Source organism: Caretta caretta, chromosome 26 (genome assembly GCF_965140235.1).
Source record: "Caretta caretta isolate rCarCar2 chromosome 26, rCarCar1.hap1, whole genome shotgun sequence".
Classification (NCBI taxonomy): domain Eukaryota; kingdom Metazoa; phylum Chordata; order Testudines; family Cheloniidae; genus Caretta; species Caretta caretta.
The window spans coordinates 13,796,797-13,818,572 of NC_134231.1; the positions used below are offsets into that span (position 1 = coordinate 13,796,797).

General features: G+C 52.2%; 1 protein-coding gene across 1 annotated transcript; it reads right to left on the bottom strand.

The window, feature by feature from the left end:
- Positions 1–10,312: 10,312 nt before the first annotated feature.
- ADRA2B (adrenoceptor alpha 2B) lies at positions 10,313–14,560 on the bottom strand. Its single transcript, XM_048829184.2, has one exon. The coding sequence runs from the start codon at positions 14,237–14,239 to the stop codon at positions 12,914–12,916; it is 1,326 nt and encodes a 441-aa protein (XP_048685141.1). The 5' UTR covers positions 14,240–14,560; the 3' UTR covers positions 10,313–12,913.
- Between the last annotated feature and the right edge of the window lie 7,216 nt (positions 14,561–21,776).

Sequence of the window (21,776 nt, forward strand, 5' to 3'; positions counted from 1 at the left end):
CCACCTCTGCCACAGACTCCCCATGTGACCTTGGGCCAGTCACTTATCCTATCTGGGTCTCAGTTCCCCATCTGTCACGTGGAGATGATAGAACTGTGCTCACTCACTAGGCTGTCCTGGAGGGCACATTCTTTAATGACCATGAGGTGTTCTGATACTAGACTGACAGGTCAAGGGCTCCACTGTGCCAGGCAACCTACAGAAAAACAAATTAACACTGAACTCAAATAGCCACTTGGGCACTAAAGTGCGTAATATAAGCAATACTTCTTTGCAGAGACCCTAGGCAAACACTGTCAAGATTAGGGCCCTGGCCAGCCAGGTTCCTTGCATTAGGGCAGGAGTGACTTCCTTCCTAGTCTTGGTTTCTCCCAGAACTGGCCCCTAGTAGACACAGCCAGCCCTTTTTATCTGGCCTGCTGAGCCTTTATTGGCTTCCACCCGCTTCCGGCTCTTCTAGGCACTGAAGAACCAACTCTCACTGGTCCTGCTAGCAGCTGATCATGGGAGGCTTCTCTAGGCAATCTCTGGAAGGTCCAAACTGGCTGCTCTTGCCTTCCAGCAGGACACCTTCTTAGGAAGGGTTGCACCAAGGAGGCAGGGCCTTGAGCAGGGGCAGCAAACATTTGGTACAGTCCGTCACAGTTTCAGGGAAACTGCACCTGTATTCCACCTACATGGTCCACCAAGGCCACCCATTCTAGCTTCCCGGCTCCCAGCAGTCACCCATCTTAGGTGGCAATCCATGTCTCTCTCCCTCCTGCCCGGAGCTTTTTACGGATTCCCAGTTCCCAGCCTTACAGTGTGATATCCCCAGGAAGCCAGACTGGCTGAACAGGCCGGTGTCTGCACTTTGCTTACTCTCTGAAGGCTATGAACAGCGTAATTACCAGCATTCAGAAGTTTCCAAGCAGCTCTTTCTAAGCAAGCCCCTTTATTCTTAAGGTAAAAGCATGACAGAGAAAACTCATTGAAACAACCAAAGAACCTACACACCTGCTAGACAGCTCAGATCAATCCCCAGTTCCATCCTCAGGCTCTGGTAGGTATCAGCCTTTCAGAACCCATGACTGGGTTTTCCCCGTGGTTACATGTTCGTAACTCTCAGATTCCTAGGCAGATCAGTCGCTTCTCTATACAGCTCGGGTCTTTGATCTCCAGTCTCTGGCAACAGGTGATCAGCAGACATTCACCCTCTCCTCAGGGAAGAGCGTAACCAAAGGTGGGGAATGTGCATTAACCTCTCCCTAGGTATTCCTCAGGAAAGCCGCTTCCCATTTATTGTTCCAAAAGTCCATTCTTGTCTGGCACATTTGCAATATAGTCCTTTGAACTCCCAGGTCTCCCTTCTGTCACCACCTCCCCCCACCCCCAGAGAGGCGACATACAATCCCGATCCATAATGCATAAACCCTGAATTTAATACAATGGCCCCCAAAGATACTTACATTTAATTCAGTAAAGTCTCCCAAGGATCTGGCAGGATGTTGCCATATCTATCAGACACCCCATCACATGAGGATAGGTAGAAATGTGGGGGAACTATAGGAGACCCCCAGGACTTTCTGGGGGAAGTTATGTCCTCAGAGACCTCTTTACATTGTCTGCTTATGTGAACCATGCCTGGAGAGAATTCCACTGAATGCATCCGATGAAGTGAGCTGTAGCTCATGAAAGCTTATGCTCAAATAAATTGGTTAGTCTCTAAGATGCCACAAGTCCTCCTTTTCTTTTTGCGAATACAGACTAACACGGCTGCTACTCTGAAACTGTAGTGTAGTCACTTCTCACCTCATAGTTATCAGGGTGGAGCAATTTGCCAATTTCCTCTGTCTTTATTTTTAAACAGATTTCAAAACTTACCAGAACTATGACACTCTTCCTTCCTATGTCAGAGGCAAACGGAGAGATGGTATCTAGCCCGGGGTGAAAGTAACTTAAGGGACTTAGTGGTACACAGGGTGGCCGGTTTCCTGAGCAACCAGAAGGGATGGGGCCTTAGGAAGAAGGGCTGGGGCTAGGGCCAGACTCCCCCAGCCAGCCCTTCAGCACTGTCCGGCCAGCGCTGATTTAAAGGGCCTGGGGCTCCCGGCTGCCACTACCGCTACCCCAAAGCTCCGGCTGCTGCCCCTGGGCCCTTTTAAATTGCCAGGACCCCAGGGAAGCTGCCCCTTTTAGCCACCCCCAACAGCGGCCCTGCCGGTACAGTTGGCTGTGTACCAGCTCTTATCGGTACGCCGTATCATACCGGCTTATTTTCACCTCTGTGTCTAGCTGGTGTAAATGGGAGTAAATGGTGTAAATGGGAGCACCACTGGAGTCCATGGGGCCAGATCCTCAGAGGTGTAAATCAGCAGAGTCAATGGTTGGGTGTACCAGCTGGGGAGCTGGCCCCTTCCCGGGGCTGTGTTCATCCACGTGAGATGATCAGCGAGTACTTCAGAGCCTCCTTAAATCAGTGCCCGGGAACGTTGACGCTGAGTTAGGGACACTCTGAAATACTACATCTGATCGACTTTAACGCTGGTGAAAGTTGCTGTATTGACAGCCCTCGAGAGCGGAGTCCACCTGTTATCGGGTGCAGCCCTGGCAGCAGTAAAGCGTGAGTTCCCTGCACTGCCCAGAAAAGTCTGTCCTGAAAGGACCCTCGGTGGGGGTGAGGCCAGTCTCTATAAGAGCGGCCCTACTGGGTCAGACCAAAGCTCCATCTAGCCCAGTGTCCTGTCTGCCCACAGTGGCCAATGTCAGGTGACGCAGAGGGAATGAACAGAACAGGAAATCATAGAATCATAGAATCATAGAATATCAGGGTTGGAAGGGACCTCAGGAGGTCATCTAGTCCAACCCCCTGCTCAAGTGATCCATCCCCTGTCGCCCATTCCCAGCTTCTGGCAAACAGAGGCTAGGGACACCATCCCTGCCCATCCTGGCTAATAGCCATTGATGGACCTATCCGCCATAAACTTATCTAGTTCTTTTTTTGAACCCTGTTAATGTCTTGGCCTTCACAACACCCTCTGGCAAGGAGTTCCACAGGTTGACTGTGCGTTGTGTGAAAAAATACTTCCTTTTGTTTGTTTTAAACCTGCTGCCTATTAATTTCATTTGGTGACCCCCTAGTTCCTGTGTTATGAGAAGGAGTAAATAACACTTCCTTATTTACTTTCTCCACACCAGTCATGATTTTATAGACCTCTATCAATTCCCCCTTAGTTGTCTCTTTCCCAAGCTGAAAAGTCCCTGTCTTATTAATCTCTTTTCATATGGCAGCTGTTCCATACCCCTAATCATTTTTGTTGCCCTTTTCTGAACCTTTTCCAAGTCCAATATATCTCCTTTGAGAGGGGGTGACCAACCTGCAAACAGTATTCCAGATGTGGGCGTACCAGGGCTTTATAGAGAGGCAATATGATATTTTCTGTCTTCTTATCTATCCCTTTCTCAATGATTCCCAACATTCTGTTTGCTTTTTTGACGGCCACTGCACACAGAGTGGATATTTTCAGAGAACTATCCACAGTGACTCCAAGATCTCTTTCTTGAATGGTAACAGCTAATCTAGACCTCATCATGGGAGAGGGATAGCTCAGTGGTTTGAGCTTTGGCCTGCTAAACCCAGGGTTGTAAGTTCAATCCTTAAGGAGGCCATTTAGGGATATGGGGTAAAAATTGGGGATTGGTCCTGCTTTGAGCAGGGCGTTGGACTAGATGACCTCCTGAGGTTCCTTTCAACCCTGATATTCTATGATTTGATATGTATAGTTAGGATTATGTTTTCCAATGTGCATGACTTTGTATTTATCAATACTGAATTTTATCTGCCATTTTGTTGCCCAGTCACCCAGTTTTGCTCCGGGGCTGCCCCAAAGGGGCCAAATCCTGCCACTTGTGCTGTGGAAGCCAGCAACCTAGGAACCGGAGACCAAGGCTACTGTCTTTGGTCATTGCGCACTGGGGGCAGCTTAAAAACATAGGCCAAACTTGGCAAAAGCGAAGGGCTACAGTCAGGCACCTAATTTCCCAGAGGTGCTGCACCCTCACAACTCCCCAGGAGTATCATTGGTCCCTGATCAACCATGGGACTGAGTTTCAGGAAAGCTGAGCGTCAACATCTCCGCTTAAAGGGGGGTTAGCACTCAGGCCCTCTGCAAAGCAGGCCCCGGGTCTCTGATGGGAGTTGACTGACCTGGAGCCATTGCAGACCATCACGTACATTCAAAGATGGCGAGCCTTTAAAATGATCAACAACATGGAAGTAGAGCCGGGCAAAAAGGGGATTCCCATCCCACGGGGAATTTGGCCATTTTGAAATTCGTTTCAGTTCCGATTTGGAACAAAAACTCATACTTTCTCATGGAACAGAAATTCGGGAAAAAATATGATTTGTATCCACAGACTCATGTTGTTTTCATACTATGGAAACGTATTTCGTATAAAACATTATAAATGTAAGATCATAGTCAATATGTGCTACATATGCTACGGTAGTAAAATTCATATTTTAATATGGCAGAAAAGACTAAATAACATGAATCAAAATGATAAAGTCGAAAGGAACTATTTTGACATTGTCAAAACGAGGCGAGAAAGTCGCTTTGCCATAAAAAATTTTTTGTCGAAATTCACACGCGATGAAACTGCATTTTCCGGACGCAAAACTCTTCGACTGAAATTTTTTTCCTAACCAGCACTACTAGAAAGAAAGAAAGAAAGAAAGAAAGTGTAGACATACCAGCTAGGAGCCAATAACTGCAAAGTTAGATATACTAGCTCCGCTCAGGCCCCTCACAGCTCTGCTGTTGCTCGCCAAGCCACGTAGGGTCCCCGCCCCAAACATGAAGCTGCATCTCTCACATCCAGACCATCTGCTCCCTGCCAGATGTTAGCACTAGGAGATTTTTCTCAGGGTCTCTGGAACCCTTTTGCTCCCTGAGCTCTGACCTTCCAGCTGGCGGTGTCCCTCAACAGGCTGTCCCTCACGCTGCCCAGAGTGTCTTAGCAGCAGGCTGTCTGCCGGTGCAGGAGGGGATAACGAGCCTTCAGCCTACTAGACAAACTCTACCAGGAGGTGGGCCAGGCTGGAGAAAAGAGTTCGGATCCAGCGGCCCAGTGCCACCTCCAACTCCGTCATTTTGTTTTCCCCACAAGGAAGTTGAGTCCTGTTGGAGCTGTTTCCCCTTAATCTCCTTCCCTTTGTGTTTCTAGCAGGTCCTGCCTGGACATGTCTCCTCTGCTAAAGCCACCATCCAGATCCCTGAGTAGGACTTTGGATCAACTAGAGGAGAAGCGCCAGGCCCAGGTGTTATGACTGCTAGGACGGGGATTTGGGAGTCTAGCCAGTGCTGTGTGGACAAGATCAATAAATGTCACAGGGGTCTGTGATTATTTGCCCTGTGCCCCAGTCAATGGAAGATTCTCGTTGGCTTCAGATCAGAACCTCACTGTTGGCTCGAGCTTAAGGGGCCTCGCTTAAGGAGCTCTGGTCCATTGCCTCCCAGCTGAGCACCAATCAAGCCATAAAGGGAAAGAACAAAGCAGGGGAAGGTCCCCTTCACCATGGATCAGACAAACAGGGAACCATCCGATTCCAGGTTACTATCTACCCGGATCCATAGATTGTGGCCTACCAAGCCACAATTCACAAGCAAAACAATAGAAGAAATAAATTTTCATGCTTCAGGGCATGAGCCAACCTCTAAATAATAGAGGGTCAGGAAGAATCTTCCCCAGGGGGCAGGTTGTCCCATCAGTGCAGGGGCTCTTGTACCTTCCTCTGAAGCAGCTGGTACTGGGCACTGTTAGAGACAGGACTAGATGGATTTGCGATCCCTAGGGCTGGGCTCACTCAGCGGGAAGGAACATTGGCCTGGAATCCTGCAGAAGGAACTGAAGTTTCCCCAGGGCCCATGGGACTCAGCCTCCCCATTCTTCCCCTGCCAGAGAACCATGGGGACTGACGCTCCCCAGTGTGACACGGCCACCCTGGAAACAGCACTGGGCATAAATCATGACTTCCTCTAATGCACTTACCCACCTCTGGGTCCCCAGTGCCTGGGGTCACCCCAGGCCTTTCGCAAGGGGAGAGGATCATGGGAGAAAGGATAGATGCAGAGACTGTCTGCAGAGAGACTACCAGGTGGGTAAGAGGCCAGGGCCGATGGCAGCCGTGTCCCTTACCCCCTTGGGTCACCTGGGTCACTTGTTTCCTTTCCTCTGAAACACCCTCCAGCTGATTAGTGTCACTCTGACCCAGAGTCCCTGGCCCCAAGCATCAGTTCCCAGGGGCTGGATCCCTGGCCTGGGATAGGAGGCTATGGGTCTAGGAGCCGAGTGCGTGGTCCCGGGGGGAGAAGGAGAGACAAAGACATGCAAGGAGAGGGGGAAAGTGGGAGTCAAGAGACACCGATGAAGAGAGGGAGACGGAGAAGGGGAGAAGGACGTGCAAATGGAGAGGGAACTGCAGACACTTAAATCTCCATCTCCCAGTCATCGGAGGCCTGGTTATCGGGAAGCCCTTAATAACGTCTGCAAATAACAGCGGCATCCCGGCGCCGACGGCGAGGGGAGAGAGGCAGGGCTGCGCCGGTGCTTCGGAGGCTCAACTCAGGTCTGTGGGAACCCGGCTCCGCCTGCTCTGGAAAACGGAGCAAACCCTGCAAAGTGTGTGGGAAGCTGCTGGAGGCTGGGAGCAGCAATTCCCAGGGCGCCTCCCTGCTGAAGGAGCGTTCTGCCTGCCAGGCTCCAGGAGTTAACTCCTCTGTGCCGGGGCCCCTCCTAGGAAAGCTGCAGCTGGGACCAGCTCCCTAGAGCAGGCGACGGGATGGGTGTCAGTCTGCAGAGCTGTCAGTTGCAGAGTATCCTTTGGGTTGACTCTGTGACCTTCGCCCCATCCCAGCTGGGTCAGTTTTTGCTAGGCTAATTGCCAGGTGGAGCGGCCACCCCCGCACCTGAGCGGGCAGGGCCTTCGGTGGCTTTCCTGGGCTCCGCCCACTAATCCCAGTCATCCAACTAGCTGGCGTCTTTCCAAGCACTGAATTCTCCCAGGGCGATGTTGCATGCCAGGGGATGGAGTTCACATCCTCATTAGAGCAAACTGGAAAGGGTTTCAAACGCAAGGAAACGCCTTCCGATGGCGCGTTGGCACCGTTGGGAACGAAATGGTCTGTTTCCGCTTGAACCAAGTGGGAACATTTTGGGATTTTCCCACACTTTCCCTCTTTTGACCTTGGGGAAAGGAAAAATGAAAAACCCCAGGCCCCTCCGCGAGTAGCAAAAACTGGAAAATTCCAAACTGTACCAACATGTTGCACATCGTCCCCAAAGGCAGTTTTCATCTAAAAAACTTTCGCCCTGTCCTGGTGAATGATGTATGTGCATGTGACAGGCTCTGGGCGAATTTGACCTCCGGTAAGGCCATCTCGATAGGTGGTCAGGAATTTGTGGACCTAAGGGTTTTTCGTTCCCATCCCCCAGAACAGCACACAGGTTGTGGCATTCAGGTGGGAACGGGGGAGACCCTGGTGTGAGCCCTGGCTCCCAAACTATTTGGGCTGCGAATCTCTCCCTTTGGAGCTGTTCCTCTTTGTATAAATAATTACATAGTCATTGGGGCAGAGAGCAACTGATTCCATAGCCCAGGGGTTCCGGCAGGAGACCAGCGGGAGTCCCAGGTTCAAGTCCCTGCCGTGAACCTGGCTATTCTGGGATGGGTCTCTCTCTCCTGTCCAGATCTAGTTATTACATGACAACCATAGCGCAAGCCTTGACAGCATGCAGAGGCTATGCATCGAGTGAAGCTCCATTGACTTTACTGGAGCTAATCCTAATTTGCTATTTAAATTAGAGGAAAATCAGGCCCAGGCTAAATAAGACTCCAGGACCCAGGAGGAGAGTACCAGCCAGGGACAGTGTGGCGAGAGCCAAAGAGAAGGGAGGGCTGGACGCAGGAGAGCTAGAGGGCTCGCGATGGTCCAAGTCCGGAGCCTGTGGAAGGCAGGAGCGGGCAGCCGAGGGTGCTCGGTGGATGAGGACCAGGGACCGTTCAATAGCTGGGTGATAGAAGGTGCAGGAGGCACCCGGAGCAGGATGGGAGGCACAATGACGACCGCACAGGCCCACTCACGGTCTGTTACCTTGTCAGTGAGGACGTCTTCACAGCGGCTGGGAGCGCGGAAGACAAATCCGCGCTCGCTCTGCTCAGCCTAGCACCGTGAAAATAGTGTGGCTCCAGCGGCCCGGGCTGTGGTGTGGGCTGCCCGCCCCAGTACACACCGCGTGACCCCCTGGGCACGTACTTAGACAACTAGCCTGTGACACCATGGCCAGGTTGCTAGCACGGCTCTGTCTCCCTGTGCCGGGAAACATGCTGTTGTTAGACATACCCTGTGTCCCACCACCATAAAACACAATGCGGCCGCATTCAGAACCGGACCAGCAATGACTTCAGCAGCAAAGGGGCACGCACAGGACATAGGGACGGGAGGCAGTGCCGGCTAATGCATAGGGACTTAGGGCATCAGATTTGTTCCAGTCTGTGCCACTGATCTCGGGCAAATCACTCCACTTCTCTGTGGTGGCATTTCTCCTCCCCTGGCATTTCCCCTCCATCCAGTTTAGACTGGAAGCTCTTCCGGGCAGGGGCTATCTTCCAGTCTGTGTGAACACAGCACATAGAGGGGCTAACCAGGCTGGAGCCTCTGGGTCCTACTACAACTAGGTCAGGCGTACGTGGCATTAGGTTCTGATCCTGTAGTCTATGGGTCTGTGTGCAGGACCAAGGGCTGAGACATGGGCCAGGTGGCTCCTTGGAGGGGATTTTTTTTTATTTTTTCCATGCGATGCCATAAATAACTTTATCTTGACCTTCCAAAAAACATTTTGTTCTCTTCCTTGCCATGAACATTCTTCTCGTCCGGCCCTGCCACCCGCTTCCCTTGTTGGGTCGCAGAGTCGTTTATCAAGCAGCCAGAATGTGTTGGTGGAGACTTTCAATAAATAAACCAGCCCCGGGAAAAGGCTCACATGCGTGGTGCAAGGGGGGAAGGCTTGGGGTTTATAGCCAATCACTGACCCGGAGCCTCCGAATCATTTATGGTGGGAACTCAGGAGCATTTCTAGACTGTATGTAGCTGGATTAGGAACAGAGTCGGTTCACTAGAGATGTCGTTTGAGTTAATTTGACTTCTACTTTTATTTAAAAAGAACCCAGGGTTGCTTCTGTGCTCACAGCTCCAATTTGACACCCCTGTCCCTCAGCTGATTTCCATGGAGGCACTTTAGATTTGCAGGGGTGTTAGGGGTGCAGGGGAGAGTTTGGGTCACTCTTAGGAGCGCAGGAAAATGCGGCCCTCCGAGGAGACCCCCCCGCCAAGAGAGATCCAAGCCCAGCTCTGGCTAAGAGGTTCACTTGGCCTCTTGCTCCAGTCCTGCGGCCCCAAGGGTAGGATTTGCTGGAGAATTGTTTCCTTCCCAGCTCCGGCTGCCAGAGCAGAGAAAGTGAGTCACCAGCTCTGCCTGAAGGCTCCAGAATGCACTGCTCGGGGGCAGGACTGGATCTCCCCGCTGCCAGCACAGAACACAAGACCACAGAGCCCCTCTCCCATCTGGGATCTAGCCAGACCCTCTCCTGCCAAGCCCGGGGAAAGCGTGCGAACTCCCCAGTGCTGGCAAGGGTGGTGGAGAGCTAGAATCCCCACCGGTTCCTCCTGTAGCCCTATCACTGAGCCCCCTGTTGATGGCCCTAGATGGCACTGATGCGAAGGGCAGAGTCCTGGCAGCCCGTGAAGCCCCTGCCATGTCCCTCAAGCTGACCTAGGCTCGAATGCCCCAGCTGAGAGGGTGAAGTCAATGGCAAAACAGGGTCAGGATTTCACCCCCTTAACTGCACATCCTTAAAGGCCTGTGTCCTAGCCTCCACAATGTGTCTGGTTTTGAGAAGCAGCATGGAACTGTGCCCAGGGCTGGAAGCCAGGACTGTTCTAAAATATCTGCCGTAGTTCAATCACAAGTCATGGGGCTCAACACAGGCAGCCCTGGGCGAGAGCCTCTGGCCTGGGCTATGTGGGAGATCAGAGTGGCTGATCATAATCATCCCTCCTCCTGGCCTTATGAATCTATGAATTTATCCCCACCTCTGCTGCTGACTCACTGGGGGACCTTGGGCAAGTCACACTGTCTCTTTGTGACTCAGTTTCCCCAGCTGCAGAATGGGGCTCATGATACCTAAGTATGCCCCGTGCCCCCTTTCGCCATCATTGCTAAACAGTCAATGGTTGGAGAGTGCTAAGCATTATTATGGCAGTGCACACACTCGCTTATTACAAAATATCTTTTATTGTTAAAATATCTCAAGACTTTTCATCAACATCATTCCGCACACACAACAGTGGGAAAAAACACAACTCCTGCTGCTCACAGGGGATATGGTTATGGGGCACAGAGATTAACAGAAGCTCCAAACAGAGCCCGCTCCCATCATGACCCACCCCATGTTGCAATGCCACACGCAGCCAGAGGCAAAACACAGGAAGCCCAAGTGGCATGAGACATCCCACCTCCCCTGCAGGTGACAGGTTCGGAGACAGCAAACCTGCTCCTCGCTTCCACCGGATGTTATATGTTCTCCTCCACTCTCTTCCCTTTACGGGCTCAGGGGCAAAAATCCACCCCTGTTATTTTTCCTCTCTCCACAGACTGCTTGGAAAGGACGGGAAGCTGCATTTGGATGTGGAGTCCATAAGTGGTAACAAGATACTTTAAAATCAGCACTGACTAATCTTAATTTCAATAACCAATTGGAGCCAGAACGGTCCACACTGAAAGAGCACCAGACTGGGAGTCAGGAGTCCTGGGTTCTTTTCCCAGGGCACAGGACTGGGAGTCAGGACACCTGTGTTCTTTTCCCAGGGCACAGGACTGGGAGTCAGGACACTTGCATTCTTTTCTCACCTCTGACACCCACTTGATGTCTGAACCATAGGCAAGTTACTTCCGCCCCTGGGAATCAGCTTTGCCCCCTGAAAAATGAGGATCATTGTTACTTACTCAGGCTTGTAAAGTGCTTAGAGTTCTGCGGATTTAAAAAGTGTCAACTCTTACTGGTTCTGGATCCCACTTTTGCAGAGTTCCAGGCAGCTGACTTTGTACCCAGAGTTTGTATGGGTGACATAGAGATCCAGGAAAGGAGATCCCATCCTTGCTGTGAGAGGGTGGTATGATCTTATTAAACACAGGTGTAAGGGGGAAATAACACAAAGATCCCACAACGGCCAAGGAGTGAGAACCAGACAGATGTCTCCCGCTCACAGCTCCCGTTCTGATGTGCAAAATTAGGCTATTGTGTCATTTTTAAAAGAACGATTCAGGCTTAGAAACACTGTATCACGGCTACTAACACATCCTGGATTAACCACCTTCTCTTTCCCACTTGCATTCATACCATAGATGCTTTGATTTAATGCTTTTGTTCCTTGCAAACGGATACTATTTGCTTTGGAGAGCTTTGTTCCTTGCAAACAGATACTGTATGCGTTTGGGGAGGAGGGGACAAACATCGGAGAGACAAACTGCTGAAGGAGCTACAGATCCCAGAGGTAATGTCAGAAGCTATCAAGCAAAATAGAGTCCTAGAAGACTCGGCATCCTGCAGAATGGAGCAGATTCTGTTTGTTTCCAGGATCTGTGAGCGACTTTGACCACATGCTTTGTTCTGAATTCCACAGAAAAGTGACACAGACTCGGGTAGATTCAGAGAAGAGGGACATACATTGTATGGGCTAAGCAAAAAAAAAAGAAGAAAAAAAGAAAGAATTCTTCTTTTCGTAAGAAAAAAGGAACCAAAGGAAGGAAAATCCTCATGCCCAAACCCTCCTCTCAGTCCCAAGTGTGTCAATCCAAAAAAAACCTTTGTGTCCATACCATCTTGTCCCTCCCCAAGTCTCCCCCACCCCGCTAGCGGCTCCACCAGTGGGAGCCCTGGTGTAGACAAGGCCACCACTGGCCTTTTAACCCCATGCTCAGGGGAGGTCATGCTGACATGGTGTTAAAAGCACAGGCTGTCATGGGAGCCTTGTCCACACTAGGGCCCACACAGTGGGAACTGTCACCCAGAAATCCTAGGGCATGGGTTCTCAATCTGGGGGTCACAACCAACCCACCAAACCCATGCTGCTAAATGGGAGAGACATGTCTGAATTAGATCCCAGCTCCATCAGAGAAAGGTTCCATGGGAGGGTCCCAGTATGAACCCTGGCCCTGTGTTTTAGCAAGAATTACCCCAGTGAAGCCGAGAGCAGAATCTGGCCCAGGCAGACTGAAACCTTCACTGCATTAAACCTCCATAATCACATGAGCTCCATACAAGTATGTTTGCGACCCACCACTCAGCTGGCATAAAGGGGCGCAGTGCAGCTGTGACCAACATCAAATTTGGCCCTTGCCTTCCTGAGCAGAGAGAAAGTGTGGCCTGGGGCAGATTTCTTTTTGAGCCTCACCACACCAACAGAGACGGAAAGAAGGAAGAGAGACTGGCGGGAGACTCTCTTGTGGTTACCTGGAAGGCAGGTCACACACACTTTCCTCTGCAGAGTTGGTGGGAAGAGAGCTTTTCTCATCCCACCCATATGAATGTCATGCACATTAAAGGATCCCCAGCTCGGTAGAAAATACATTAGCAAATGGTCCTGGGTTTTAACTCATTTGCAGAAAATATATAGAGAGAGAGATATAAAAAGGCTGATCCAAAACAGTCTTTAAAATGCACTTTTGTATCCACCGCCCATCCCCACTCTTTGCAAACACAAAAGCCGATGAATAAATAGACGTGTTTTAAATAGCGTCAGTGGAATGTTGCCACTATTCCAACCCCCTGGCCCCCACACCTCAACCTACAGTCTCCCACCTCCCCTCTGCTCTCTCACCAGGCAGTCTGAGTCCCCTGCCTGCAGAGGATCTTGCGGAAGGCCTTGCGGAAGTCCTGGTTGAAGATGGTGTAGATCACAGGGTTCAAGGAGCTGTTGCAGTAGCCAATCCAGAAGAAGAACTGGAACACGCTGTTGGGGACCTTGCAGAGTTCTGGGCAGATGGCCCCCAGGCTATAGAGAAAGAAGAAAGGGAACCAGCAGAGGACAAAGACCCCGATTACCACGGCGAGGACGAAGGTGAACCTCTTCTCCCGGTTGAGGTGGGTCTTCCTCTTCCAAGGGTTGGCACTTAGGGTCTTCACCCTCCTCACCAGCACCACCTCCCCCTTGGCAGTGGCCAGGGTCTCCATGCCCTTGGCAGAGCTCTGGGGGTGCCCGTTGCGCTGCTTGAGGCTGCAGTGCAGGGAGTGCTCCACCGGGCTGGAACCAGAAGACTCTTTCTTCTCCGGTTGCGGCGGGCAAGGGCCAGTGGCAGGTGGCGGCGGCTGCTCCTCCAGGCTCAGGAGAGATGTCCTGTGGGCAGGGAGCGTAGGGGTCACTGGCTGATCACTATCCTCAATGGGCTCCTGATGCCCATTGGGTTCCCTTGCGCCCAGCTGCTGGGGAGAGGTCTCAGAGGTCGGGCTGGTGATTTTCCTAGATGTCCCCTTCTCCTTGGCCTTGGGCTTCTTGCCCCTGGAGCCTTGCTGGGTCCGGTGCTTGGCTATAAGGTAAATCCGCAGGTAGACCAGGATCATGATGACGCAGGGGGCGAAGAAGGAGCCAATGCTGGAGGAGAGGATGTACCATGCCTCCTCGTTGAGTTTGCACTGCGGCCTGCCGGCCTGGCTGTCCTTCTTGTTCCCCTTGTAGATGAGGGGGGGCAGGGAGATGAAGGCTGCGATCATCCACACGATGAGGATGATGCACTTGATCCTCCTGGGGGTCCTCTTGGAGTTGTATTCGATGGCCTGGCTGACAGACCAGTACCGGTCCAGGCTGATGGCGCAGAGGTGCACGATGGAGGAGGTGCAGAAGAGAACGTCCAAGGCCAGGTAGATCTCGCACCAGGTCTTCCGGAAGTGCCAGTAGCCCATCAGCTCGTTGGCCAGGGAAAAGGGGATGATGAGGGTGGCCACCAGGATGTCGGCCGCCGCCAGGGACACCAGGAAGAGGTTCTGGGGGGCTCGGAGGGACCGGCTGGTGAGCACAGCGATGATCACCAGCACGTTGCCGAAGATGGTGAAGAGGATGAGGAAGGTGATGATGGCGGCGATGGCCGCGGTGGCTTGGACCGAGTAACCCTCGGGGCTGTCCATGGCTTGGGCGCCCCCCCCCATGAGGCTGCCGGAGGGGGCGGCGGGGGGGGGCTTCTAAAGAGCAGATCCAGGAGGGGTGGGGAGCGCCCCGCCTGCCCCGCGCTCGGGGCTCGCTGGCAGCCTCGGCTCCCGGCGCTCAGAAGCCCCCATCGGGGCCCGGGCGCCTCCGCGGGGGAGCCCCCAGGCTGCGCGCTCCCTGGCCGGCTGCGCTCCCCGGGGCGCAAGAAGTTTCCCCAACAAGTCTCGCCCGGAGCCCGCCGGCCCCTGCGCCTGCCGGGGCTGCGGGACGAGCCGGCAGCCGCCTGCGCCGCTTTTGAAGGCAGCCGCGGCAGGGGCTGGGTGGTCGCGCCCCCATCCCCGGCGTGTGATGTCAGGCAGCTCCGCGCCATCCCCTTGGCCGGCCCCGGGAGCGGGGCGGGGAGGGAGGAGACAAGGGCTGGGGCGGGCAGGGAGGGAGGCAAGCAGCCGCCGCTTTGCAAAGCAGCCGGGTCCACCCGCCCGGTTGCAAGTCGCTGCCCCGGCCGCCGCCAGCCCCCGGCGGCCGGGAGGCGCCACAAGGGGCTCCGCGGGGATCCTCCCGTTTCCAGGCACGGCCCGGCCCAAGTCCCCCTTTAGCCCCCCGCTGGGGCTCAGGCTCAGAGACCGGGAGGGGGGAGGGGTCGGGGCAGGGAAAGAGGGGCCCCGCTGCAAAGTTTGAGGACGAGCCGGCCAAGCGTTTTTGAGCCATAGGGAGGGTTAAAGCCCCCACCCCGGGTGGCCCCCGGGGAACTTTCCTCTGCCTCAGTTTCCCCCACCCCTGGCCCTTGAAACTCAATCGCCTTGGAAAGGCAGGTGCCAGGATAGTAAAGGCTGCAAGGAAGCAAAGTGCCGTAGCCAGTGTGCACCGTGGCCGGGAGAGGTTTGCCACTGAGCTCTGTGGGACCAAGACTGGGGACTAGGCAGGGAGTGCATGATCCCGGGGTGTTCTGTTGGCGGACTGCACTTTTGAAAGAACAGAGCCGTCACTGGGTCTTCCTTTAGCCCCAGAGGGAGAGTCCGGTGTTTTAAAGGATCCTGGTACCAGTGCTGGCTCTGCAGATGTTCGCTGTTTTACTGTGGGGTCAGTATGTCCCTAGTTAAGGTTGCAAACATGGCCTGTTAGGAGGCTGATTCAAACCCCCCTGCCCTTGTAGCTCAAGAACAAAAAAAACAAACTCTTGATGCTTTCACGTTTAAAATTAAGGGCCAGAGTCTCCGAGGCCCCTGCTCCACTGAGTGGCAAGAGAAAAGAGAAAGCAGCTGTAGCTCCTCAGCTGTGGATTCCCTCCCAAGCTGGCAAAGAGACAACAGAGACACCTCCAAAGCTACCCCTTCCCCAGGCAGCCCCGAGCATAGGGACCCATGAGGGGCACGCTGCACTCTAGCCATCTCCAGCCGGCGTAAATAGAGCAGCTCTTTGGTTACCCTAAATGATGCCAGCGCCAGGGCTGGGTTAGAACCAGCTCTGCTTTGCCTGCACTTGGCAGCTGCCCCCAGACCCCAGCCCCAGTTCTCACGGTGAATGGAAACATTTTCCGGACGCCGTGACTGAATTCCGTACTTTTTGAGAGTAAACATCTTTACGATGGCTCCTTCTCAAAACGCTAGCCAAGCATCCCATATTTCCTGCAGCCCCTCCCTTTGCCAACGAAATCACATTACCCCACCCCATCGGAAGTCCCCACGTCACTTTTTGACATTGGTGCCCGCAAGAGGCATTGCTTAAGGGCAGGAATAAGACAGCGTTATGGAAACTGCCTTGATTGGAGAGCCAAACACGATTATCTCTCAAAAAGAAAAGGAGGACTTGTGGCACCTTAGAGACTAACCAATTTATTTGAGCATAAGCAGCTCACGAAAGCTTATGCTCAAATAAATTGGTTAGTCTCTAAGGTGCCACAAGTACTCCTTTTCTTTTTGCGAATACAGACTAACACGGCTGTTACTCTGAAACCTGATTATCTCTCAGTGATGCTGATGGAGAGTGAAAGCCCAGTGGCAGGGATTATTTCAAACTCCAGGATCTGGCAAAATGTCCCCTCTCCCTCCTATCTAACACAACCCCTCCCCACCCCCCATCCTAGTATCCGAGCACCTCCAAATTAGTGGATAAATGTCTTTATCCTCACACATCCCTGTGGGGCAGGGCAGTGCTCTGATCCCCATGTACAGTCAGGGAACTGAGACCCAGAGTGGCTAAGGGACATGCCCAGAGATGCTTGCTGCAGAGCTGAGAATTGAATGCAAGCCTCCCATGGTATAGGCTGGTGCCTTAAGCCTGGACCATTCATCCTCTCCTGTGAGATTAACTGTTTTAAGGGCATCCTCATTTGTGCACAATGAGCCAGCTCCTCTGCTGGTGTACGTGGGTGTAGCTCCAGTGAAGTACGGGGCACATGGGTAATTCACCACTTGAACAATTTACCCAGGGTCATGGTGGATTCTCCATCACTGGCAGCATTTCAATCAAGATCTGCTCTAGTTCAAACAGGAATTAATTTAGGGAAGTCTCCTGGCCTGTGCTATGCAGGAGGTCAGACTAGATGGTCAGAATGGTCTGTTCTGGCCTTGGAACCTACGAAGCTGGGGGTGGGGGGGTGTCATGGTATATTTCAGAGGAAATCCCATATTAAAGTACTGACTCCACATCACCACTACCTCTTAATGCAAGAGCCCACTATGGCCTTTCAAAGCCCGGAACAATTAGATACTGATTTGCTTCCCGGACAAGGTGAAATTCTCCCTTGGGCAGTGGGACGAGCACATGGCCCATGCGTGGCTTAGGTCTGTTAAACGGTACTTAAGTGGTTCATGGCCTTGTGCTGGGTCTCTGCCCTGGGACGTTACAGAGACAGTACCATAGAATCATAGAATCTCAGGGTTGGAAGGGACCTCAGGAGGTCATCTAGTCCAACCCCCTGCTCAAAGCAGGACCAATCCCCAACTAAATCATCCCAGCCAGGGCTTTGTCAAGCCTGACCTTAAAAACTTCTAAGGAAGGAGATTCCACCACCTCTCTAGGTAATCCATTCCAGTGCTTCACCACCCTCCTAGTGAAATAGTGTTTCCTAATATCCAACCTAGACCTACCCCACTGCAACTTGAGACCATTGCTCCTCGTTCTGTAGCAGGAATTGAACTGAACCCATAAAGATCTTTTCAGTGTTTTATTCCCATTTTTCCCTGAGAGAATTCACTCCGATTTTAAAAGCCGTTGTGACCCTCCAGTCTGACCCCTGCGATAACGGAGGTTTTGTAGGACATCACGAATCCAGGGTCGCCCCCTACATCTCTTTCCCCGCTGCCATATGGCACTGGACAGCTCTTAGACCAGCTGTTTGCTCTGGACACCTTTCCACTCTCAGACTGGGCTTTGCCTGCCACCCTGACACAGTCCATTCATCACAGGCTTCCAGCAGTTTAGTCAGAGGTTAATTTCCCTCCCCCACTTCTTTCCTATGGCCCTTTCCAGCTCAGCTTGGAGCAGCTTTCCTGAAAGCCTCACCCAGCGCCTTTCATTGCAATGCCTCTGGACACAGAACGTGAAAGGACCACACTGTGTGAGCCAGAGCTGTGGGAAGAGCTGGGGTGGGAGCGCCCTCTGCTGCACCAGGAATTGCTTAGAGCTCTCCAGGAATGGATCCTTTCCCAGGCCCTTGGTGCAGCCACTGGAAGAGAGCTGGAGCACTTTCTTGCAGCCCCCGGGCTGCAGTGACACCAGGGCTGGGAGCAGGGCAGGATGCTATTCACTGCAGGGGAAAGTCCCTGTGTGACCATTCTAATGCACCTGCTTAAATGTTTTCGTTCTCCATGCCCCCGAAAAGTGGAGTCTAGAGAACACAAGGCACAAACCACTCCAGCAAACCAAGAACTTCATACCCAGGAGCTGCTCCCAAAGCAGGTAGGGATACTTCCTTATCCCGCTGCCTTCCACGGGCAGCTCCTTCCCTGCTGCCAGCACCTCCCCTTCCCGATCGTGAGCAGGGCTCTGTCCCCAGTAATCTGATCAACGTAGCCCTGGTCAATACTCTCATCTGAGCCACTCCATCAGTGGTAGCCTGTATCCTGCCCTCCTCCCCTTTGGCTCAGCAGAGCTGCGTTAGCACCCTGGCTCGATCCCCGAGGGCATAGCTTTTCAAACTGTGGGGCGCCGCGAGAGGTTATCAGGGGGCGCACAAGGACCTGATGTGAAGTAGGACAGTCCCCCGTCCTTTCTACTTGCCGAGGAGCAGGAGGCAGCCGGCACACGAGGGGAGGGGTTGGAGAGCGAGCCCACCTCTGTAGTACCAGTTGCTACCCTGCACGTGCCCCCGATGCTGGGCCCGTGGTAACAGGCAGCAGTGGGGTCAGACGGCTGAAACATGGAGGAATCAGCTGAAGCCAACAGGTGGACTCAGCAGGCGCAGTCTGGTAGGGATCGTGGCCTGAGGGAGCAGCAGGCTAGGGGAGAAAGCAAGGGGACTGGGCAGAGCCATGTAGGGGTCTTGGGGGCAGGGCTTGGCTGTGAAGGAGAGGGGAGAAAGAGGTGGGCGTGCATGGGACATGGAACTACAAAGGGGGCTGCACAGTGAAAAACTCTGGGAATCTCTGACTAGCGGGAACCCTGCGTGGCTTGTGCCACCTACCCCAGATCTATCCCAGGTGCTGATGTGGCTGGGTGGGTGACAAGGGGTATGATGACTGGTTCCTGGGGTGGGGGAGGGAAGCTACCCATGTTACTGAACACCATGCAGGCCCCTGCAACCCTATCTCCATCACTCATCCCCTCCCCCTACTTCATACCAGGCAACCTTGTGCAGTCCCTGTTGGCTCCAGGGAAAGGATGGAGAAGGACCAGCCTCCAACAAGACTTTAAGGCTCCTGGCCAGTCTCCTCTCTACACCAGGGCTCATCCTACTTTCTCCTGCCGTGGACAGCCTGAGATGCTCCATGGCTCCTCCCCTAGAAGAGCAGGTGTGTCCCAGGACCTGCCCAAGCAGCTCCGATTCTGGTTTCCCCACCAGAGGAGCCCTGTGCCCTGCCCTTCTCTAGCCACTAAGGAGGATGGGGTGGGTGCTTGGAGGATGGGCCAGGCTGATCTGGACTGCTCTTCTGTAACAGGGAGGAAGTAGGCCCCCTGACCAACCTGGCATCATTCACAGAATCGTTATTCCTAAATCATCACCCCTGCCAACAGCTCATCTGGAGCCCTCGCGCCGACCCTGCTCTGCCAGTCCAGCTTATCTGCTCCGACAGGCAGCCATGTCTCCTTTGCCTCACCTCATGTGCCTGGAATAGGGTTTCTGTCCCAAACCCCCCGGCATAGATTTCAAAGCCAGAAAGGTCCATTGTGATCATCTCGTCTGATCTGTATCAGACAGGCCAGAGAAGGTCCCCACAATAATTCCTAGGGCAGATCTGTTAGAAAGACATCCCGTCTTGATTTTAACAAGTGTCAGTGATGGACAGTTCACCGTGACCCTTGGGAAATTGTTCCTATGGCTAATTACTCCCACAGTTAAAAGTTTATACCTTGCTTCCAGTCCGAGTTTGTCTAGCTTCAACTTCCAGCTATTGGATCATATTAGACCGTCCTCTGCCAGATTGAAAAGCCCAATATTAAATATTCGTTCCCCATGTAGGTACTGAAAGACTGTGATCAAGTCGCCCCTTAATCTTCTCTTTGTTAAGCTAAATAGATTCAAAGAGCTCAATCGATCACTATAAAGCATGTCTCCACCTTTGCTCCTGACCTCTTCAGGGCAAGCAACGTGGTCACAATTTTCAAAGCCACAGACTAAATGTGAGGCTTCTAAATCCATATTTAGACACTCCAATCTATCAGCGACTCATGTCCCCACCTGTAAAATGTGGATACATAATTCTTCCTTTCTCCCACGCTTTGTCTTTCTCGTCTGCCTAGGCTCAGAGGACCTGGAACTCCAACACTAAAAGCACAAACCTCTAAAACTTAAGCTGAAGAAACAGAGCTGTCAGAAGATTTTTGTCAAAACAGCTTTCCATTGGAAAATGCCATTTTGATTAAACCAAAATTTTTCACGGAATCATGTCAATTGTGACAAAATTTCATTTACAAAAATTGGGAAAAAATGTCTAAACATCCCATTTTGACAACAACAAGTTGCGAGTTTTCGTATCAAAACGACTTCTTGTTTTGAAATTCTCTATTTCACGTACAATTTTTTTTAAGTTAAAAAGGGTGAACATTCAAAACGCTGCATTTTGATTTATCACCACAAAAATGTTTCAGCAGACTCAAAAGGATTCTCTTTTCAGGATTTCGTTCCCCACCCCAAATTTCAACATTTTGGCTTTTCGTCCCAATTCAGGATGAATTTTTTTTTTTTTTTTTTGGTCAAAACCTCAGATTTTTTGTGGGATGGAAAAACCATTTTTCTGACCAGCTCTGTAAAGTCATAACTCCTCTAACAGGTAGCTATAGTAAACTCTGATCCTCTGTGGATCAGCCACTATACGGGGACGAGTCACGTGTACTTGAGAAGACAGATGGTGTTACTATTAAGAAGATCTGAATTCCCAGATGTGCCACAGGCCCAAATCCTCAAGTGAAGTCAGTGCAAGTTAGGAGCCTAAGTATTTTGAGGGTCTGGACCTCATCTATAAGACAGAGATAATGATACCTCCCATTCACTGCTCCTTCCTTTATCTTTCCCTGCTCGTTGGGGTAGGGCAGGGATTGTCTCTTCCTATATGTCTATACAGCACCTATCACAAGAGAGCCCCAATCTCAGTTTTCAGAGTAACAGCCGTGTTAGTCTGTATTCGCAAAAAGAAAAGGAGTACTTGTGGCACCTTCGAGACTAACCAATTTATATGAGCATAAGCTTTTGTGAGCTACAGCTCACTTCATCGGATGCATACTGTGGAAACTGCCAATCTCAGTTGATACTTTTAGGCACCATGGAAACAAAAATAATAAGGAAGCATCCTTTTCTTGTCTGGTAAGTGCATTGCTCAGGGGCTGTATCGGAGCAGTGGATGTCCCCCTGCTTGAGGGATGGAGTCTATGCCAGATATTCCTGTGCGGCTTCGTGTGGTGGCGAGCACCCAGGGGAAGGGAAGCTGCCTCTCATCTGGGATGGAAATTGCTCAAATTGTTCCTTTTCGGAGCATTCCTCCTACTCCCCACCCCATCACTCTTCCCTGCCAAGACTTCCTCGCCGGGGAGCCGCATGAGAGGAGGTTTGTCTGGAGCATCTCCCCCCACCACCGTGCTTCGTGTTTCAGCGGGGCTTTTCGTTCCCGTTCGTTAAAAATCTCCGGCACTCAAATCGTCGCCACTTGACAGCCCCAAGGAAGGCAATTACCCGTGGCTGATCTGAGCGTAGGGAATTGCCTCCTCTGCCTCCCCCTGAAAAGAATAGGCCTCCCAAACAAAAACCAAACTGCTTCCCTGCGAGCTAACCGCCTCGTGGCTAGCAGGGCGAGAGGAGGCATGGGTGTGACAGGAGAGGGGAATCCAGTGCAGGTCAGTTCCCACCATAGCCGCCCATGGTAGGCGAGTGGGTGTATATTTTCG

Excerpts from the sequence above, each read along its gene's own strand:
- ADRA2B (XM_048829184.2), bottom strand. The coding sequence starts at position 14,239 with ATGGGGGGGGGCGCCCAAGCCATGGACAGCCCCGAGGGTTACTCGGTC.